The 21,088-nt window shown below is 45.0% G+C and overlaps 1 protein-coding gene across 1 annotated transcript in view; it reads left to right on the top strand.

Annotated features, from left to right (window-relative positions):
• Positions 1-21,088, top strand: part of LOC139275581 (uncharacterized) — a 276,054-nt gene that overhangs the window by 191,674 nt on the left and 63,292 nt on the right. The window contains exons 28-33 of the mRNA XM_070892751.1: positions 6,829-6,890; positions 11,137-11,240; positions 12,528-12,565; positions 19,007-19,086; positions 20,088-20,143; positions 20,498-20,555. Of these exons, the coding sequence (XP_070748852.1) occupies positions 6,829-6,890; positions 11,137-11,240; positions 12,528-12,565; positions 19,007-19,086; positions 20,088-20,143; positions 20,498-20,555 (398 nt within the window). The remainder of the gene's footprint in view (positions 1-6,828; positions 6,891-11,136; positions 11,241-12,527; positions 12,566-19,006; positions 19,087-20,087; positions 20,144-20,497; positions 20,556-21,088) is intronic.

Below are 21,088 nucleotides of genomic sequence, written 5' to 3'. Positions count from 1 at the left end.
CCAAATAGGAAATAGAATATTATCTGTAATCACCTCAGTGTTCTCTCTCGGAAGACTTGTAAACAGTGGTCTTTCTTAACTTGCCAACACTCAGCAGGTCATTCGGGATCTGTGGCGAGAACAGTGGCATTAAAGCTTTTCAGAGGGAGGACGAATCTTGGCAACGTGGTTGACCCATCATCAATGGTGTCACAATGGCTATTTACCCCACAGCCGGCCCTGCATCACACTACCGACATTGTGTGATTCCGGGGCTGAGGCCTACAATGCGTGGTGAATAACCGAGCATTCAGCGCCGTGCGTTGTCAGTAGCTGATCTGCCAGTGCCATCCTGTTGCCAACAGCGGAAACTACTGTTGACAATGTTGTCAACGTTAGACGCGGCCAAGTCCAAATGTCAAGTAATGCAGGAAAGCCAAGCACCAGATGGATTCCTGCTGAGTTCGCCAAAGCTGCACTACCAGATTTAATCACTGCAGCTGAAGGTGAATAGTTGCTTGGTGTTGTACTGTGACTGAGAAATGACTAATGCCACAGAAACAGCTTGCATTTATAAAGCACATTTAACGAAGTAAAACATCCCAAGCCAATTCACAGGGTAAGAGGGAATTCAAAACAATGAGCAAGGATTGGGAAAAGGATCGGGGGAGGTGACAGAAAACAAAGTCAAAGAAATTGTTTCTTGAGGAGTCTTCAAAAGTGAGGACAAATGAAGCAAGACAGTGGGGTTTTGGCAGAGAATTCCAGCCAACAGGGCCATGATGGCTGACGGCTGTGGAACCAATGGTGGGATAGAAAGGGATGAGGGTGAACACATGGCATTCCAGAGTGAGAAGAGCAGAGGCCGTGAGCTGCAACACAGGTCCAGAGGAAGCTGTAGACGAATGGTGGAGTAGGCCATGTAACATTTGTCGATTCGGTTGTGGATTTTGAAGTAAATACGGATCAAGAATCCCAGCATATGCTATCTCTTTCAATAGAAGCCTGGGCTCTAGACTCGACAAACTTGTCCACATGGAGGAAATAAACTTCAGACAAAGGCGTTATTCAGTCACCACACAACACAGTAGTAAGCAATTATTCGTATAGTGCAACATTGCACAAACACAGAAGTACTGTCTCTAACTCTGAAAAGACAATACCTTAGGATTAATGTGTATCTTGGAGCCAAGCCAGCAATTAGATTGGGAAATTCAGATCTTGGAGTCAAGCAGCCACCAACATGGGGATGATAAACTGGAAAACAATGTCCACAATTAATGCAGCAAATACATCAATTGCATTTGACCATTGTATGCCTAGGGTTTGATATATGATAGCATATTTAGCTCAATTCAAGTTGTTGGACATCAAACTAACCCAAAAAACACCTTTTGAGATATTCTTCCAATAGCTTGAATAAAGCTGAAGCCATTTATTTATTTATTGGCTGACTAGAGATATTGATGCTAACACAGAGTTGTAGCTCCAACATTATTCATTACTGGGACACATGCAAAGAAAACATGATTATCAAATTAATCATGACTGTTACAGTAACCTTGCTGAGATTTGCATCATTACATAGTATTACATGATATTGCATAGTATTTACAGGACAGGAAAAGGCCATTCAGCCCAACAGCTATATGCCGGTGTTTGTGCTCCACACGAGCCTCCTCTCACACTTCTTCATCTAACCTCACCAACATATCCCATTCTTTTGTCCCTCGTGTTTATCTAGCTCCCTTTAAATCTATCTATGCTATTCGCCTCAAATGCTCCATGTGGTAGTGAGTTCCACATTCTAATCACTCTCTGGGTAAAGAAGTTCCTCCTGAATTCCCTATTGATTTATTTATCTTGTAATTAAGGCCCCTAGTTCTGGTCTCCCCCACAAGTGGAAACATCTTCTCCACGGGGGTAGCTGGGTTCAACTTAATGTGACGAAACTCAGTTAAAGAAAGAAAGAACTTGCATTTATATAGTGCTTTTCACAACCTCAGGGTGTCCCCAAAAGCTAATGAAGTACTTTATTTTAAAAGTGCAATCACTTTTGGAATGTAATAAACATAGCAGCCAATTTGCACACAAGTAGCACTGAGATAATAACCAGATAATCTTTTTTAATGATGTTGGTTGAGGGATAAATATTGGCCAGGGAGAACTCTCCTGTTCTTCTTCGAAATAGCGCCATGGGTTCTTTTATGTCCACCCGAGAGAGCATTGGGCACTCGATTTAATGTCTCATCCGAACGACAGCACCTCTGACAGTGCAGCATTCCCTCAGTATTGCACTGAAGTGTCAGCCTAGATTTTGTGTTCAAGTCTCTGGAGTGGGACTTGAACCCACAACCTTCTGACTCATAGCCAAGAGTGCTCCCACTGAGGCAAGGCTGACACCTTTCCCCTTACATTAGCAAAGCCTTTTCAGGATTCAGTTTAACATAACCTTATTTCAACATTTGGGACTGGATTTTCGGTTATGCTCATTTTGGGACGGTTATGCTCATTTTGGGCGCTAAAGTTTGCACCCAGGAACAATTTGCGTTGTCAGTCAGCAAAATTCATCAGCTGGGCTCTGAGTGTGGGGCGGAGCGCTAAGGGAGGTGTTCACTTCTCTTAGAGCGCTAGGCCGGCTGAGCAAGTGAAAATCCCGAGCTAAACAGCCGGCCTCGGAGCGATCTAACAGAGGCCTGGAGGGAAAAAAACCTGAAAAAAACCCACCAAAATCATCCCCAATAAATAACTCACGCCACCACAACATAGATCGCAAAAAAATACCAATCACACTTACCTGAGGTCGACATTATTTACCTCACTGTAGCCGCTGCAGCTCGGACCGCCCGCTTTCACAGGCGGTCCCAGCACGGTGCTCTACGGATCGGGCGGCAACAAAAAATCGAGCCAGTGTCGCAATCAGGGGCGTTGCATACCGGCTCGCCTATTTTGCACCCCGTCGAAACCGTCACCGAAAGTCCCGGCGGGGTGCTGGAACCTGCCCAGAAATACTTACCGCAGCCATTGCTGCCCCTCTGGGGCGCTAACAAGGGTAGCAGAAGCCCAAAAATCCAGCCAGTTGTTTTGAGAATTACACAATGTGTAATCTATCAATTTGTATAGCTGCAGAGAGGTAGTGTTGTATTCTTTCTATTTAAGTCTATTGGTTTAGTAAAAAAGCTTGCAGCCTCAGTACCCAGAAGGTAGTTACAATGTTGTATCCAAATTGCCCAATTACACTTTCTGGTTTTCATTCTATCTCTCTCACATGCCCTCTCACGTTCATTTTATTTTTCTCATTCATTCTCTCTATCTCGCTTGCATTCTCATTCTTTCCCTTTCCTGCTCACATTTTGACATTGTTGTAATGTCTAGGACTTGTTTTCTATGAGTTCTTCACAACTGTCCTTAATTCCAAGTTCATCAGGTTGTCATCTCTGTTCTATTTAACTGTTACTCTATAGGATAAACGCAGCAATCCTGAGCTCAGAGGAGTGTGAATTGAAGACAGGGCTCCAACACTACAGCACCAATTCTCCAACCCAAACCCCCTTCGAGCAAACTTTCTATTGCAAGGGCAGGATCGGCAAATTTACCGTCCTATTCCTTGTACCTTGAAAACTTTGTTATTGAGTTAACTGGTCGTAACTGCTAAATTTATAACTGATCTGAATTTTCTAAATATTTCCAAACTATCACCCTTTTCCTTTTTCCTCTCTCATGAAAGCAATCTGCCTCTCTTTGATAAACTAAAGGAAAACGGTCTTTCTTGTATCACCAATATAAGAAAAGTTCAGGTGATTTGACATGTCAATTAGTTCTTCATCAAGGTTGGAGAACGTCCTTTCTCATCTCTTTTGCCACTGGTTTTTGATTTGATTTATCTTGTTGTAATGAAGGATCAGGATAACCTCTATTGACTACTGAGATCATCCTTAAGGGCCTAGAAGTTTTGCTGCACAGCACCTGCGCGAAACAACCTCCTCAGCCTACAGTATTGCGGGCAGGAAGCAAACACACATTACGAGTCAGAGCTGCACCACCCATCATATTTGTAAAGGCCCAAAAATCAACGAGCAGTGCCCACGCCTGACTCAGATGTTGGGCCCTTCCCGAGTGCAGTTGTTTGATGTCCCCAAAGCAAGATTGGTTTGCCCTGAGGAAGCTGATGCCAGCTTCACTCGGGAAAACCAAGCTGCAACCAACAAGCAAAGTTTTCAAAATTATACTTACCTGAATGTAAGAGCAGGAGTGCTCCAACCAATCTCACATTTAAAGAAAACAGAAGGCCCCCCCCCCCAGCACTACCTCCCGACCTGGTCGCCCCCCCCCCCCCCCCCCCCCCTGCCACCACTACCTCCCGACCTGGTCGCCCCCCCCCCCCCAGCACTACCTCCCGACCTGGTCGCCCCCCACCCCCCACCCCCAGCACTACCTCCCGACCTGGTCGCCCCCCCCCCCCCCTGCCACCACTACCTCCCGACCTGGTCGCCCCCCCCCCCCCCAGCACTACCTCCCGACCTGGTCGCCCCCCACCCCCCACCCCCAGCACTACCTCCCGACCTGGTCGCCCCCCCCCCCTGCCACCACTACCTCCCGACCTGGTCGCCCCCCCCCCCAGCACTACCTCCCGACCTGGTCGCCCCCCCCCCCCCCCCTGCCACCACTACCTCCCGACCTGGTCACCCCCCCAGCACTACCTCCCGACCTGGTCGCCCCCCCCCCCCCCAGCACTACCTCCCGACCTGGTCGCCCCCCCAGCACTACCTCCCGACCTGGTCGCCCCCCCTCCCACCCCCCAGCACTACCTCCTGACCTGGTCGCCCCCACCCCCCCCCCCCCCCCCCCTGCCACCACTACCTCCCGACCTGGTCGCCCCCCCCCCCCCCAGCACTACCTCCCGACCTGGTCGCCCCCCCTACCCCTGCCACCACTACCTCCCGACCTGGTCGCCCCCCCCCGCCACCACTACCTCCCGACCTGGTCGCTCCCCCACCTTTGTTGCAGTGGCTCGATCTTCAAACACACTTTGCCGGTGGGCAGTCTCTTTACTCCCCACAGCTCGCCGGGTTGATGGAAATGAAGCCGGAGGTCCAATATCAGGTGGACCTTGGACCTCACCATTCAGGCACAAGATATGAGGTGTGGAAGGTTTCTGCTCCGGCCAGTTGTGCTCAAAAGCCTCCCCCAGGATTTGAACCAATTTAGATGTTTATCAGTCAGGAACGTTTCCAAGGGGGAATGATCCGATTGTCCTAAACAATCCCAAACCTAAGTTGTTTTTTATTATTGTTTCCTCTGCCACTTGGTTAACCTGGCCTGGCTTTTCTGTGCCAACACCTTAAAACATAAGCAATTCCTGCATTTATAAGAATCCTCAAACATAGTTTTAACTTGATCCTATCTTGCAGCCTCCGCTCGCTGTGTTTCCCATTGTAGAGTATAAACCCCTGCTTCACAGCCGTACTTCCAAAGTTCCAGCAAATGCCATCACACCCATCTCCAGAACTCCACAATCTAAGACTCTCATCCATCCAAAAACATGTCTTGACCCTGCCCATCATACTTTACTTCCATGTCAACCAAGACTTGGAAATGAGACCTAGGTTGGTCGCTTTCTTCTCTGCACCTTACTAGATGGTCTTCCCCCTTGCCACTGTGAACCCTGCTCTAACTACATACAAACATACGAACAATCACAGACAGGTAAAGACCCTCTGGTCCATTGAGCCTGTCCCACACAATTGCGATACCTTGTGTATCACAACTTATACACTCCCACCCGAAATCCTGTGACCATGTGATCTCCTGGAAGAGGCAAAAAAATAGATTTTAAAAAAACAGGCCAATTTGGGAAAAGAATCTGGGAAATTCCTCTCCAACCCATCTAGGTGATCGAAACCAGTCCAGGAGATCACTCTGGCCATTAAATTCCCTGCAGAACCTACCTTCTGCAAGAGTTAATCACTGCAGCCAGAAACAAATCCAGCTTTTGCTTGAAGGAGTTCAGTGAATCTGCATCCACCACATGAGAGGGCAGCTTGTTCCAGATGATACTATTCTCTGTGAAAAGAACCACCTCCTGACATCTAACCTAGATGTAGCCTTATACAACTTAAATGTGTGCCCCCTGGTCCTGCCTAACCTATTTAATTGAAATAAAGTCAGCTGGAACATTATCTTATAAACCTCAATCATACCCCCGCCCCCCCTCCCCAAGTCTATGCTGCTCTAAGGTAAAGAGTCCCAACTCTTTTAATCTATCTTGATAACTAAGATGCTTTAGACTTGGAATTAGTCTAGTGATCCTCTTCTGCACCGTTTTCAGAGCCTCAATATCACCCACCATGTGAGGAGACCAAAACTGGGCACAGTATTCCATGTGCGGCCTGACTAAGGTCTTGTACAAGGACAAAATAGCACGCCTCATCTTCTACTCAATTGTCCTATGGATACACCCCAACACCCTATTTGCTCTAGCTATCACTGCACGGCATTGCTCATGTACCTTTAAGGACGTATGCACTATGCTATTAGGAGGCCTACAAAGCTGGCTTGGGATGATAGCCTCTCCTGTGCAGGCGAGTTTTGCCTCTGCTGAGGACTTCCCTATCCCTCACTGATGGCCTGGTTGAGATAGGGAATGACCAATCGGTTCATCGACTCTGTGGCCCAATACATTGGAGCCCCAACCCCACACTGATGGAGCACTTTGTTAATCATGCATGACGATGTACCATTTGAGAGTTAAGATTCAGTCACTCTGTAGTCTATTAACCTGGTTGTTACTTCTTCCAGTTTTCTTTCACCCTGACTCCTGGTATATGTTCTTGTCTGTTTTTGGTTTAGAGTTTTATGCAAAAGCCATAAAAAAGATGGTGAAAATCCAACACCCAGCAGAACATCGCACAGTAAGTTGATGTGCTACATATTTACTTTCAATAGCATCCCCTTTTTCATTCACTGTGAAGCGGCTAGACTTTTATAAGTATCAAGACAACTTTGTACCAGTATATATAGTGTTTGCTACCCTGCTACTTGCCAATGCAGCTGATTTAATCTGGTTAGTTTTCTCTCCTATTCCCTGCTACACTATATATCTCCAGAAAGGATAAACTTGAATTATACTTCCTTTCAGCTGATTGTGAAGTGGCATTGAGCCGCTAAAGCCCAAGTCCTGTTACATATTCTTTTTGCTTAATCTCCTTTAGGTAGCAACTATAATGATCCACAGAATGTGTAGTCCCTCATGAAAGATTTCCACAGAACCATAGAATTGCATAGAATTTACGGCATAAAAACAGGCCATTTGGCCCAACCAGTCTATCCTGATGTTTATGCTCCACATGAGTCTTCTACTTTATTTACTTCATCTCACCTATTAACGTAACCTTCTATTCCTTTCTCCATCATGTACTTGCTTAGCTTCTCCCTAAATACATCTATGCTATTCGTCTCAAATTACTCAAGGTGGTAACGAGTTGCATGTTCTCACCACTCTCTGAGCAAAGAAGTTTCTCCTGAATTCCTTATTGGATTTATTAGTGACTATCTTATATTTATTGCCCCTAGTTTTGGACTCCCCAACAAATGTAAACATCCTCTCTATGTTTACCCTGTCAAACCCTTTCATAATTTAAAATCCCTCTATCAGGTCACCTCTCAGTCTTCTCTTTTATTGAGAAAAGTAACCCAGCCTGTTCAGTCTTTCCTGAAAGTTGTACCCTCTCAGCTCTGGTATCATCCTTGTAAATCTTTTTGCGCTTTCCACAGTGCTTCGATATCCTTTAATACCAGATCTGTTCACAGTACTCCACGTGTAGTCTAACCAAAGTTCTATACAAGTTTAACATAACATAATGCGTGGCGGGTTGGGTTCACGGGGAGGGCTGGGATCGCGGGGCGGGTTGGGGTCGCGGGCTGGAATCGTAGGGCGGGCTGGGATCGCGGGGCGGGCTGGGATCACAGGCTGGGCTGGGGTCGCGGGCTGGAATTGTGGGGCGGGCTGGGGTCGTGAGCTGGGATCGCGGGTCGGGCTGGGGTCGTTAGCTGGGGTCGCGGGGCGAGCTGGGGTCACGGGGCGGGCTGGGATCGCGGGGCGGGCTGAGGTCGCGGGGCGGGCTGGGATCGCGGGGCAGGCTGGGGTCGCGGGCTGGAATCGCGGGGCGGGCTAGGGTTGTGGGCTGGAGACGCGGGGCGGGTTGGGGTCGTGGGCTGGGATCGCGGGGCAGGCTGGGGTCGCAAGCTGGGATTGCGGGTCGGGCTGCGGTCATTGGCTGGGCTCGCGGGCTGGCGTCACGGGGCGGTCTGGGGACGCGGGGTGGGCTGGTGTCGTGGAGCGGGCTGGAGTCGCCGGGTGGGCTGGGATCGCGAGGCGGGCTGGGGTCGTGGGATGGGCTTAGGTCACGGGCTGGGGTCGCTGAGCGGGCTGCGGTCGTGGGGCAGGCTGGGGTCGCGGGGCCGGCTGGGGTGGGATCACGGGCTGGGGTTGCGGGGCGGGCTGGGGTCGCGGGGTGGGCTGGGGTTGCGGGACGGTCTGGGGTAATGGGCGGGCTGGGGTCGTGGGGCAGGCTGGGATTTCAAGCCAGATTAAACACAGTGGTGCTGAGCAGCTGATTTTTCTGAGCTACTGGATTAAGATGGTAGTACTTGGTGAAAAAATCTATGCCAATCCAAGTCACTGCCTTGCAGATGATTCAGAGAGGTTCAAGAGATTATCACTGTATAGGTCATATGAACTCCATCTGGTACATCTCATCATGAGAATACCACAAGGTTATATAATACACCACCCAATTTTGTAACTTGTTTCCTTATGTAGTGACATGAACAGAATCAAAAGACTGCCTAGCTTTTTGTAAATATTATCTTTCCTAATGGCTCAGCTACTTAAGACAGTGAATAGCTGAGTCATTCAGCAGAAAGATCCCAGGTTCTATCCCTGGTCTGTGTGAGCTAGCTGACCTCAGCCAGAGCAGTGATAGGAATGCTATAATTGGCCTCTATTAGCATCGGAACAAATGAACAGGAGTAGGCCATTAGCCCCTCGAGCCTGTTCCACAATTCAATGGCTGATCTGTGACCTAACTCCATATACCCGTCTTTGTCCCATATCCCTTAATACATAGAAACATAGAAAATAGGTACAGGAGTAGACCATTCGGCCCTTCGAGCCTGCACCACCATTCAATAAGATCATGGCTGATCATTCACCTCAGTACCCCTTTCCTGCTTTCTCTCCATACCCCTTGATCCCTTTAGCTGTAAGGGCCATATCTAACTCCCTCTTGAATATATCCAATGAACTGGTATCAACAACTCTCTGCGGTAGGGAATTCCACAGGTTAACAACTCTCTGGGTGAAGAAGTTTCTCCTCATCTCAGTCCTAAATGGCGTACCCTTTATCCTAAGACTGTGCCCCCTGGTTCGGGACTTCCCCTTTGGCTAACAAAAATAGCCTTGGCTAAAAAGGGTGGAAGTCAGCCAGGATTCCCCCCTTCCCAATCTCTATCTTACAGTCTACACTGAAGTGCAAATGTGCCAATGTTGAGTGAGGACAAGACCATGCTAGACTGTGATGCCACCATGGTTAAGTAGGCTGTCAACACTTACCGTCCAGGAGTCTGAGGAAACATTCACAGTCTAGTTCATGCGGGGGCAGATTCTCCCAAATAATTCTTATAGCATGCCTCATAGGATTTGGCAATTAGAACTCTGGAAATATTGATCACCAAAGGTATATGCCAAGTTAATAAACCTCAGATTGTTTTGTAAATGCACTGCCCTGTGTTTCAGAGGGGATCCCAAAATGTGGATGGCATAACCATGTTCTTCGCATTCAATAAAATACATGACATTGCCTGTCAGACCTTTGGATGAAATGTATATGTGATTGGACTGTCATATAAGAAGCAATCCTTGGCATTGTAGTCATGAAAAGCATGAAGTAATATCTGAGGAAGCTGCTGGAATGGATAACGTTTCAGCCTCTACTAGCCTGTTCTCCTTCCCCTCTCACCTAGGGTGGATGATTTCCCCAGACCTATGAATAAGAGCACCAGATGCCTCCTTCTAAAGGCAGAGGAGAAGGGAAAGAAACATCAAATCATTAAGAAAGAAATATCAAAACATTATAAAATACTTATTCAGAACCTAATCAGATGCATGTTGCAGGTGACATTTAGTGTGTATAACTTTGCATAAGAATATGTATCCTAGTATTTTACATGATAAGATAATTATTGAACAGGAAGGCAGTTGGCCCATTTTATTTCGTAGAATCTTACAACACAGAGCAAAGTATTTCGGCCCATCGGGTCTGTGCCGGCTCTTTGAAAGCGCTATCCAATTAATCCCATTCCCCTGTTCTTTCTCCATACCATAACCCTACATTTTTTTTTATCATTTCAGGTATATATCCAATAGGTTTCTGAAAGCTACTATTGAATCTGCTTTCTTCCTCCTTTCAGGCGATGCATTCCAGATCATGGCAACTTGCTGCATGAAATAATTTCTCCTCATCTCCCCTTGATACTTTTGCCAATTATCTGAAATCTGTGTCTGCTGGTTACCATCCCTCCCCAGCACCTGCCAAATTGCTTTGAAGTCAATTAAGTATTTTTGAAGTGCAGTCACTGTTGTAATGTAGGAAACGCGGCAGCCAATTTGTGCACAGCAAGCTCCCACAAACAGCAATGTGATAATGACCAGATAATGTGTTTTAGCAATGTTGGTTGAGGGATAAATATTTTCCAGTTCGTTTAAATAATGCCTTGGATTTATGTCCACCTGAGAGGGTATACGGGCCTTAGTTTAACGTCTCATCCGAAGGATGTCACATCTGACAGTGCAGCACTCTCTCAGTACTACACTGAAATGTCAGTCTAGATTTTGTGCTCAAGTCTTTCAAGTGAGGCTTGAGCCCACAACCTTCTGACTCAGAGGTGAGAGTGCTACCAAGGCTGATATCTACTCTTAATTCGAAGGTACAGTCTTCTCTTAATTCAAAATTGGTTCATTTGAAATACCGGATAATTCAAATATTTTGGCACTCATTTTAATTATGTGGGTAATTTGAGTTACTTGACAGTGATTTTGAATTATCCGGAGTAGACTGAATTCTGACCCTTTCTAACCAAATTGATCACTCTTATAAGGCAAACATGCTGGCAGTCATACAGTTGATGGCACTGCGGAGGTGGAGGGGAACGGTGATCATCCTGAAGTCTCCAATCCCAAGAAATCTAAATCAAAAAGTTCAGTAAGTAGACAATATTTACGCCTTCTTGTATTCATCCTTGTGAACTGGTAAAAATTCTGAGTTTATTAAGCATAGTAATTAGTACTTTTCCTTGTGAGTTGATTTGAATGAAAAGGCAAATGTTAGTAAATTACTACATAAGATTGCTAGAAAGCTACTCATTATTGCTATTGCTTTGAGCTGAAAATGACTAAGAAAGTTAATCAGACAACAATATTTGGCTTGTTAAGGATTGTGACGACCGTAGTAAAACTCATGCAGAATTGCGCAGGGGGAGATATAAATGAACTCCCACTCCTAATGGGAGAGGTTGTCAATTTAAAATTGTCACTAAGAAAATGAGCAAGGAGGTTAAGATAAATTTATTTGCATAGAGCGTTGTTGAAGCATGGAATGCTTTGTTATGGGAGTGGTTGAAACAGAGATCATTGCATCTTTTAAGCGAAAATTGGATCAATATTGGAAGAAGAGGTAGACACAAAGTTATTGGGACAGAGCGGGGTGGTGGAATTAGTGAAGAGCCAGGACAGGTGCAATGGGCAGAGTGATCTCCTTTGCTATGAAGGAAGGTCAGTATTTGAAATATCAGCACAACACTGTTGGTAGTTAATAGCACAGATAACTTGCAACCCCACAGAACCGATACAGTGGTCCTTACCTGCTACCTGCTAATGCAGCGGGAGCTGGAAAGGGCAGCCCTGGAGCACAAAGACGGTGCACCATTTGTAGAACAAACGCCAGGATCCAGACCCAGCTACGTGGACATGGTGGAGGAGCAGTAGCATGATAAGGTTTAGAATGAACCTGGAGGCTATGTCTGGGGTGTCCTGCCTGGTCCATGAAGATCTACAGGGACAACCCTGCACCGCCAGCGGCAGTGAAGATTACAGTTGCCTTCAACTTTAATGCCACATGAACCTTCCAGGCAGCTGCAAAGACTATCACAGGGGTCAGTCACTGTGGCATCCACTACCGCATTGAACAGCTACCCAAGTCATGATCTTAGATTAGAGACCCCAGTGATCTCCACCTAGCACCATCCTGCAACCTGACATTCTACTTTTCATGAGTACTCAAGTTTAGAAAGATCTGAGCATTTAAAAGTATGTCATTTTCAGAATATTTGTTTAAGATTTTAATTACAATTCCAACTGTATGATATAATGACTAATTTAATAAGACTTTCCATTTAAGGTGCAGAAAGCAGTATAGTTTGCTTATCTTTCATAACCTTGATTTTCATGGCATTGTCCAATTTTAATTCTTTTGTATTTCCAATTCTACAAGGCAAGTGTTAATCAGAGAGCAAGCACCTCAAGAAAGAGGTAAGTGATGTCACATCACGATAAATTGTCTTTTAAAAATAATTATTTACTTTACAAGTGTCATCTTGGCTTGTTTGGTAACACTGCCATCTCTGAATCTTAAGGGTTTGAATCCCAGGGCTGAAGCAGATTAGGCCAACACTCCAGATCAGTATTGAGGGACAGAATCATGCATTTTGGAGGTGCCATCATTTGGAAGAGACGTTAAATCAGGACTGTTCCGATGGGTTAAATTGGATATTAAAAATTCTCTGACTCTATTCTCAGAGCAGGTAGTTCTCCTAGTGTCCTAGCCAATGTTCCTCCATCAAAATTTAAAACAGATTAACTGGTCTTTCATCTAATCACCATAGTACATGGCTGATGCAGAATGGTTGCCACAGTTTTCTCCAGCAGTCATTGCACCTTGGGCGGGGAAGCAGTTTGAGTGTAAACAGTGTTATTTGGATGGAAGTATTATTTTATTTTTTACTTCAGCATGAATAGAAGATGCATTCTTGTGACTTCCATATCTAGCTACTGCACAACAATCTTGTCTACATCTTCCCCCCTCCTTACCTCCACAGATATGTCATCATCTACACACCCTTCTTTATGCACACAACTCACACAGCTTCCCATTCGTATCATCTGTGAAAGCCAACCCAAACCATGCCAAAGACAGTATCTGCATACAGAACAACTGCAGTGTGCAGATCTATTTTTAAATGAAAACCCATAGTATATGCCTGTCTGGTGCTTTTTACCGCAGTGCTTCCCGTTGGTGCTAGTGTGTGAAGTGTCAACTCTTGACCCTCATCTAACACTCCTTATAGATGCTATCTGAGTGGCAGGATGGCGTGAGGTGGCTCTCTGCTGTGCGTTACTGGAAGTGAAGTGGCTATCACCTCATAGCAGCCAAGTCCTGACCTGCTGCAGGCTGCATCGCTTCTGTTGCTGGCTGGGCAACCTGGACTTCCTTCTGTTCTGCCATGTGTGTAGACCTCAGAGGGGGAGGTGGCAGGGCATGAATGTGAGAGAATGAACCATCATTTGAATGGCACAAGTACCAGGCATCTGGCTCTGCATGGCTACTGATCCCCAACAATACCAATGAGATCAGTGAAGCCCTGTGAGAAACTTGCCTGTAGCTTACCCCAATTGCTTGGGGGTCAGAAGACATAACTCTCTCCAACCTGGCATCTCATGTCTTCACGACATCATTCTAAGCCATGGACGCAATCAGGCTGCTCTTACATAAGAACATAAGAATTAGGAACAGGAGTAGGCCATCTAGCCCCTCGAGCCTGCTCCGCCATTCAATAAGATCATGGCTGATCTGGCCGTGGACTCAGCTCCACTTACCTGTTCTCTCCCCGCAACTCTTAATTCCCTTATTGGTTAAAAATCTATCTATCTGTGACTTGAATACATTCAGTGAGCTAGCCTCAACTGCTCCTTGGGCAGAGAATTCCACAAATTCACAACCCTCTGGGAGAAGAAATTCCTTCTCAACTCGGTTTTAAATTGGCTCCCCCGTATTTTGAGGCTGTGCCCCCTAGTTCTAGCCTCCCCTACCAGTGGAAACAACCTCTCTGCCTTTATCTTGCCTATCCCGTTCATGATTTTAAATGTTTCTATAAGATCACCCCTCATCCTTCTGAACTCCAATGAGTAAACATAGAAACATAGAAAATAGGTGCAGGAGTAGGCCATTCAGCCCTTCTAGCCTGCACCGCCATTCACTGAGTTCATGGCTGAACATGCAACTTCAGTACCCCATTCCTGCTTTCTCGCCATACCCCTTGATCCCCCTAGTAGTAAGGACTTCATCTAACTCCCTTTTGAATATATTTAGTGAATTGGCCTCAACTATTTTCTGTGGTAGAGAATTCCACAGGTTCACCACTCTCTGGGTGAAGAAGTTTCTCCTCATCTCGGTCCTAAATGGCTTACCCCTTATCCTCAGACTGTGACCCCTGGTTCTGGACTTCCCCAGCATTGGGAACATTCTTCCTGCATCTAACCTGTCTAAACCCGTCAGAATTTTAAACATTTCTATAAGGTCCCCTCTCATTCTTCTGAACTCCAGTGAATACAAGCCCAGTTGATCCAGTCTTTCTTGATAGGTCAGTCCCACCATCCCGGGAATCAGTCTGGTGAATCTTCGCTGCACTCCCTCAATAGCAAGAATGTCCTTCCTCAAGTTAGGAGACCAAAACTGTACACAATACTCCAGGTGTGGCCTCACCAAGGCCCTGTACAACTGTAGTAACACCTCCCTGTCCCTGTACTCAAATCCCCTCGCTATGAAAGCCAACATGCCATTTGCTTTCTTAACCGACTGCTGTACCTGCATGCCAACCTTCAATGACTGATGTACCATGACACCCAGGTCTCGTTGCACCTCCCCTTTTCCTAATCTGTCACCATTCAGATAATAGTCTGTCTCTCTGTTTTTACCACCAAAGTGGATAACCTCACATTTATCCACATTATACTTCATCTGCCATGCATTTGCCCACTCACCTAACCTATCCAAGTCACTCTGCAGCCTCATAGCATCCTCCTCGCAGCTCACACTGCCACCCAACTTATTGTCATCCACAAATTTGGAGATACTACATTTAATCCCCTCGTCTAAATCATTAATGTACAATGTAAACAGCTGGGGCCCCAGCACAGAATCTTACGGTACCCCATTAGTCACTGCCTGCCATTCTGAAAAGTGCCCATTTACTCCTACTCTTTGCTTCCTGTCTGACAACCAGTTCACGTCAGCACACTACCCCCAATCCCATGTGCTTTAACTTTGCACATTAATCTCTTGTGTGGGATCTTGTCGAAAGCCTTCTGAAAGTCCAAATATACCACATCAACTGGTTCTCCCTTGTCCACTTTACTGGAAACATCCTCAAAAAATTCCAGAAGATTTGTCAAGCATGATTTCCCTTTCACAAATCCATGCTGACTTGGACCTATCATGTCACCTTTTTCCAAATGCGCTGCTATGACATCCTTAATAATTGATTCCATCATTTTACCCACTACTGAGGTCAGGCTGACCGGTCTATAATTCCCTGTTTTCTCTCTCCCTCCTTTTTTAAAAAGTGGGGTTACATTGGCTACCCTCCACTCAATAGGAACTGATCCAGAGTCAATGGAATGTTGGAAAATGACTGTCAATGCATCCGCTATTTCCAAGGCCACCTCCTTAAGTACTCTGGGATGCAGTCCATCAGGCCCTGGGGATTTATCGGCCTTCAATCCCATCAATTTCCCCAACACAATTTCCCGACTAATAAGGATTTCCCTCAGTTCCTCCTCCTTACTAGACCCTCTGACCCCTTTTATATCCGGAAGGTTGTTTGTGTCCTCCTTAGTGAATACCGAACCAAAGTACTTGTTCAATTGGTCTGCCATTTCTTTGTTCCCCGTTATGACTTCCCCTGATTCTGACTGCAGGGAACCTACGTTTGTTTTTACTAATCTTTTTCTCTTTACATATCTATAGAAACTTTTGCAATCCGCCTTAATGTTCCCTGCAAGCTTCTTCTCGTACTCCATTTTCCCTGCCCTAATCAAACCCTTTGTCCTCCTCTGCTGAGTTCTAAATTTCTCCCAGTCGTCGGGTTCGCTGCTATTTCTGGCTAATTTGTATGCCACTTCCTTGGTTTTAATACTATCCCTGATTTCCCTTGATAGCCACAGTTGAGCCACCTTCCCTTTTTTATTTTTACGCCAGACAGGAATGTACAATTGTTGTAGTTCATCTATGCGGTCTCTAAATGTCTGCCATTGCCTATCCACAGTCAACCCCTTAAGTATAATTCGCCAATCTATCCTAGCCAATTCACGCCTCATACCTTCAAAGTTACCCTTCTTTAAGTTCTGGACCATGGTCTCTGAATTAACTGACCCAGTCTACTCAATCTATCATCATAAGGTAACCCCCTCATCTCCGGAATCAGCCTAGTGAATCGCCTCTGTACCCTCTCCAAAGCCAGTATATCCTTCCTTCAACGAGAGATTGCTACAATCTTAGCAGGGATCGTTAAGCTCAAAAAAGAAAGAGACCCGTAATTTTTTAACTTCAGTAATTGAAGTAAAATGTGAATAAGAACTAAAAAGTTAATCTTAAGTAAGGTGACCAAAACTGCCGCAGTACTCCAGGTGCGGCCTTACCAAACCCTATACAGTTGCAGCAGGATCTTCCTGCTTTTGTACTCCATCCCTCTTGCAATGAAGGCCAACATTCCATTCACCTTCCTGATTACCTGCTGCAGCTGCAAACTAACTTTTGGGATTCATGCACAAGGACCCCCAGGTCCCTCTGCATCTCAGCATGTTGTAATTTCTCCCCATTCAAATAATATTCCCGTTTACTGTTTTTTTTCCCAAGATGGATGATCTCACACTTTCCGACATTGTATTCCATCTGCCAAACCTTCGCCCATTCGCTTAACCTATCCAAATCTCTTTTCAGCCTCTCTGTGTCCTCTACACAACCCGCTTTCCCACTAATCTTTGTGTCATCTGCAAATTTTGTTACACTACACTCTGTCCCCTCTTCCAGGCCATCTATGTATATTGTCAACAGTTGTGGTCCCAGCACCGATCCCTGTGGCACACCACTAACCACCGATTTCCAACCCGAAAAGGACCCATTTATCCCAACTCTCTGCTTTCTGTTCGCCAGCCAATTCTCTATCCATGCTAATACATTTCCTCTGACTCCACGTACCTCTATCTTCTGCAGTAACCTTTTGTGTGGCACCTTATCGAATGCCTTTTTTGAAATCTAAATACACCACATCCATCGGTACACCTCTCGGAGCCTCCGATGTTGGGGATCCGCTTCAGATGTCTCTGGAACTGCCACACACTCTAGGGTGGACTGCAGTGCTGTGAAGTCATCCATCATACTACAGTAGAGGCACTGGACTCCTCCAATTGACACACTTTCTGCGGCACTGTCAGATGCCATCTTTCGTGGCTGCTTATACATTTGATGATGTGTAAGCAAAAGTCTCTTTAAAAGCAGACCCTGTGAGATCTGAATTCAATAGCTCTTGACAAGCCAAGGGAGAAGCTACCTGACCCTCCAGTCAGCAGTGACTTCCTCCTTAGGTTCCACCTCCATCTCCCCTTGCAGGCTTGTGCCCTGCATCTCACCCAGTGCAATCCCATCTGGCTCACTCTATAATTCCCCTCGGGTGGATATCTCTGTGTTAGAGCTGGAGGATTTGGTAAAAACCCAACTGGTTCACTAATGCCCTTTTAGGGAAGGAAACCTGCTGTCCTTGGCTGGTCTATCCTATATGTGACTCCAGTCCCACACCAGTCTGGTTGACTCTTAACTGCCCTCTGCAGTGGCCCAGCAAGCCACTCTTTTGTCAAGCTGCTACAAAAAAGGACTACAGCGGTTCAAGAAGAACCACCACCTTCTCAGGGCAACTAGGGATGGACAATTAATGCCGGCCTTATCAATGACGCCCACATCCCGAGAATGAATATCAGTAGCTCATGAATTTGCTGTAGATACTCTGTTTGCTGAGTAAATAGACTGTGTTGTAGTTTATGAGTAAATTAAAACCACATATTCCACCCCGCTTTCAGCTTATTGACTGACACAGTGGTGTCAATATTCATTTTGGTGCTCAGCATCTAGCCATCAGTTTTTGTCCACCATTCTACCTCATTCAGTCCCCATACAATAATGTCCTCATTATTGTATGTGGACTGAATGAGTTAGAATGGTGAAATGCTGAACAGTAGATAGGGGCCCTGAATTTCTGCAAGATTTCTCTCGTATCTTCAGCTGCTCCATGCTGTTCCATCACAGTTTCCGCCAGTCCTGCACCCAAAGTTACAGCGGGAGACTGGGGCAAACACCACGGAAATTCAAGGCCAGAAAGGTGAACTTTTACACTCACAGCTCCCTTCCAGCATCATCTCTTTGCACGTGGCATTGCTCACAGAGCTGTTTCACTGTCCTGAGTGTAAGCAGTTCTCATTGCTAATTTTATTGTTTGCCGTAATGCTTCATTGGCCGTGCTCAACCTCACCACTGCCTCTTTTAGGCAATGAATGTTTCACCCTATGGATTGATGGCAAATTCTTATTGTATCCTGTGAAGCACCTTGGAATATGTTAAAGGCGCTATATAAATACAAGTTGTTATATTTAGAGATTAAACCTCTTTCAAAGACTGTGGAAGATGGATGATCTATCATTTCAGTGGGGTAGATTTTGACTTTGATAGTGTAAAACAGGTGATAATGAGCTGGCAGCCTGTTTAACTTCTCTCCCCATTTTTATTTTCATTTGTTTCAATCAGGACAGTGTAAATTGGGTTGCCGACTCACTATCACCCATTTTACACTATCGCACAAAGTCATTTACCCCAGTGATACTGCTGTAACACTGCACTCGTAATTAAATTATGCTTTCTTACTTAAGGGCAAACAGTACTGACACAGATGAAAGTGAAGACTTGCCAATATTTACTGGCACCTGTATACAAATCACCGTTAAATCTAGTGAGTAAAGTATGATTTGCATTAACATTTGTTAATAAAATTTTCGTGCAGACTTACTGCTCATGCAAGGAGGGGAAGTGTTACTGTGGCATCACAGCATTGGCCACTGAGTAGAATCACATGATCTGGTTGCACGTAGCAATGGATCATTTGTTCTACTCTGGCAGCCATGTTTGAAAGTTTGATGGTAAATTGAACTCTGGCTCCACTGATTTACCGTCAAACTTCAAACATTTGTCCTTCAACCAACATCATTAAAACAGATTATTGCGCCATTTATCTCATTGCTGTGTTCAGGATCTTGCTGTGTGTGGATTAGCTGCCATATGACTACACTTCAGAAGTACTTAATTAGCTATGAAATGCTTGGGATATTTTGATGACATGAAAAGCACTTATATAAATGCAAGTTTATTTGTTCTTATGCCTGAAGTGCTGCCAACATTATTCAAATTCTGCTTCCATGAAGCCTTGGCATGGTAATGACAATATGGTCACCATATATATATATATGATGTAATAGAGGAACTGTGCTATTGTTTACCATTCATAGAATGTGAAATGTCACTTAAGTTTCCAGTACATCAACAGTACATTTAAATTAATGTGGATTTTTTTGTTTCTTTGACAGCCTTAACTTCTGATTCAAATTACCTTTGTTTTGTGGAGCTAATTGCTGTCACTACCAGCTCCAGTACCAACAACATACATACAAATCTGGTCTTTAGCATGTTTTACATGTAATCTTCAGCCTGCAGTCACAACAAACTGAAATATGATTTCCTGAAGGTGCTCTCTTATAACGACCCTTCAACAAGTGAATAGTTCTGTTTGTTTAGGAAATTCAGATGGTATTTAAAACAGTACAGTGAGTTTGCATAATGGCAAATTCAGTAGGATATGTGGAAGCAGAAACTTTTAAATAAAATGGTGTTGGCACAATTAAATTAATCAAGAAATTAAACAGCTAACGGTCACTGTTTGCATTGCATTACATACAGAACAGGGATCAAAACTGAGGAAACGTGAAAATGATGATGGTGGAACACCAGTCAAGGTAAGTAACATAACCATGCAAACTTTATCTCAAGTAATGTCAAGTAGTTAAATCTTTGAATTTGCTGACTTTGCCCTATAGCTGTTTTGTAATGGATAATAGGAATTGTGAAAGTACCAATTTAGCAATAATTGAGTCTTCTTAATTGGCTTAAAAAACATTCCTCCCTCAACCAATACCACCAAATAAATAATTAACTAGGCATTCATCTCTTGGCTGCTTTAGGGACGTTGCTGATGCGGTTTAGTTGCCACGTTTTCCTACATAACAGCCCGGTCCTAGCAAAGTGATGTGACTCATTGCCAGCTCCCTACTTTGCTTTCCACATCAACTAGTTGCATTTTTTTATTTCAGGGATCCTGTACTTCCCGCTCCAACCATTTTGCAGAAAATATGAGCAGTTCTTCAGATGGTACGTTTAATTGTCATAGATTTAAATTAAAACTACACAAGATCCTAATATCACGGATGGTACAGTTATTGAATGAACAGAAAGAAATTCAAAGGTAATGGCAATACGGATAAAAGCTTGTTCATTATGTAAGGGATACATTGTCAAAACATAAGAATTAGGAGCAGGAGTAGACCATTCGGCCCCTCGAGCCTGCTCCACCATTCAATAAGATCATGGTTGATCTTCTACCTCAACTCCACTTTCCTGCACTATCCCCATATCCCTTAATATCCAAAATTCTAGCGATCTCTGGCTTGAATATACTTCACAGCCCTCGGGGTAGAGAATTCCAAAGATTCATCACCCTCTGAGCGAAGAAGTTTCTCTTCATCTCAGTCCTAAATGGCCGGCCCCTTATTCTGAGACTTTGACCCCTGTTTCTAGACTCTCCAGCCAGAGGAAATATCCTCCCTGCATCTACCCTGTCAAGCCCTGTAAGATATTTGTATGTTTCAATACGATCACCTCTCAGTCTTCTAAACTCTAGAGAA

Source organism: Pristiophorus japonicus, chromosome 11 (assembly GCF_044704955.1).
Source record: "Pristiophorus japonicus isolate sPriJap1 chromosome 11, sPriJap1.hap1, whole genome shotgun sequence".
NCBI lineage: Eukaryota > Metazoa > Chordata > Chondrichthyes > Pristiophoridae > Pristiophorus > Pristiophorus japonicus.
The sequence above is the reverse complement of the archived record's forward strand: the minus strand, read 5'-3'. Positions and strand labels throughout refer to the sequence as shown.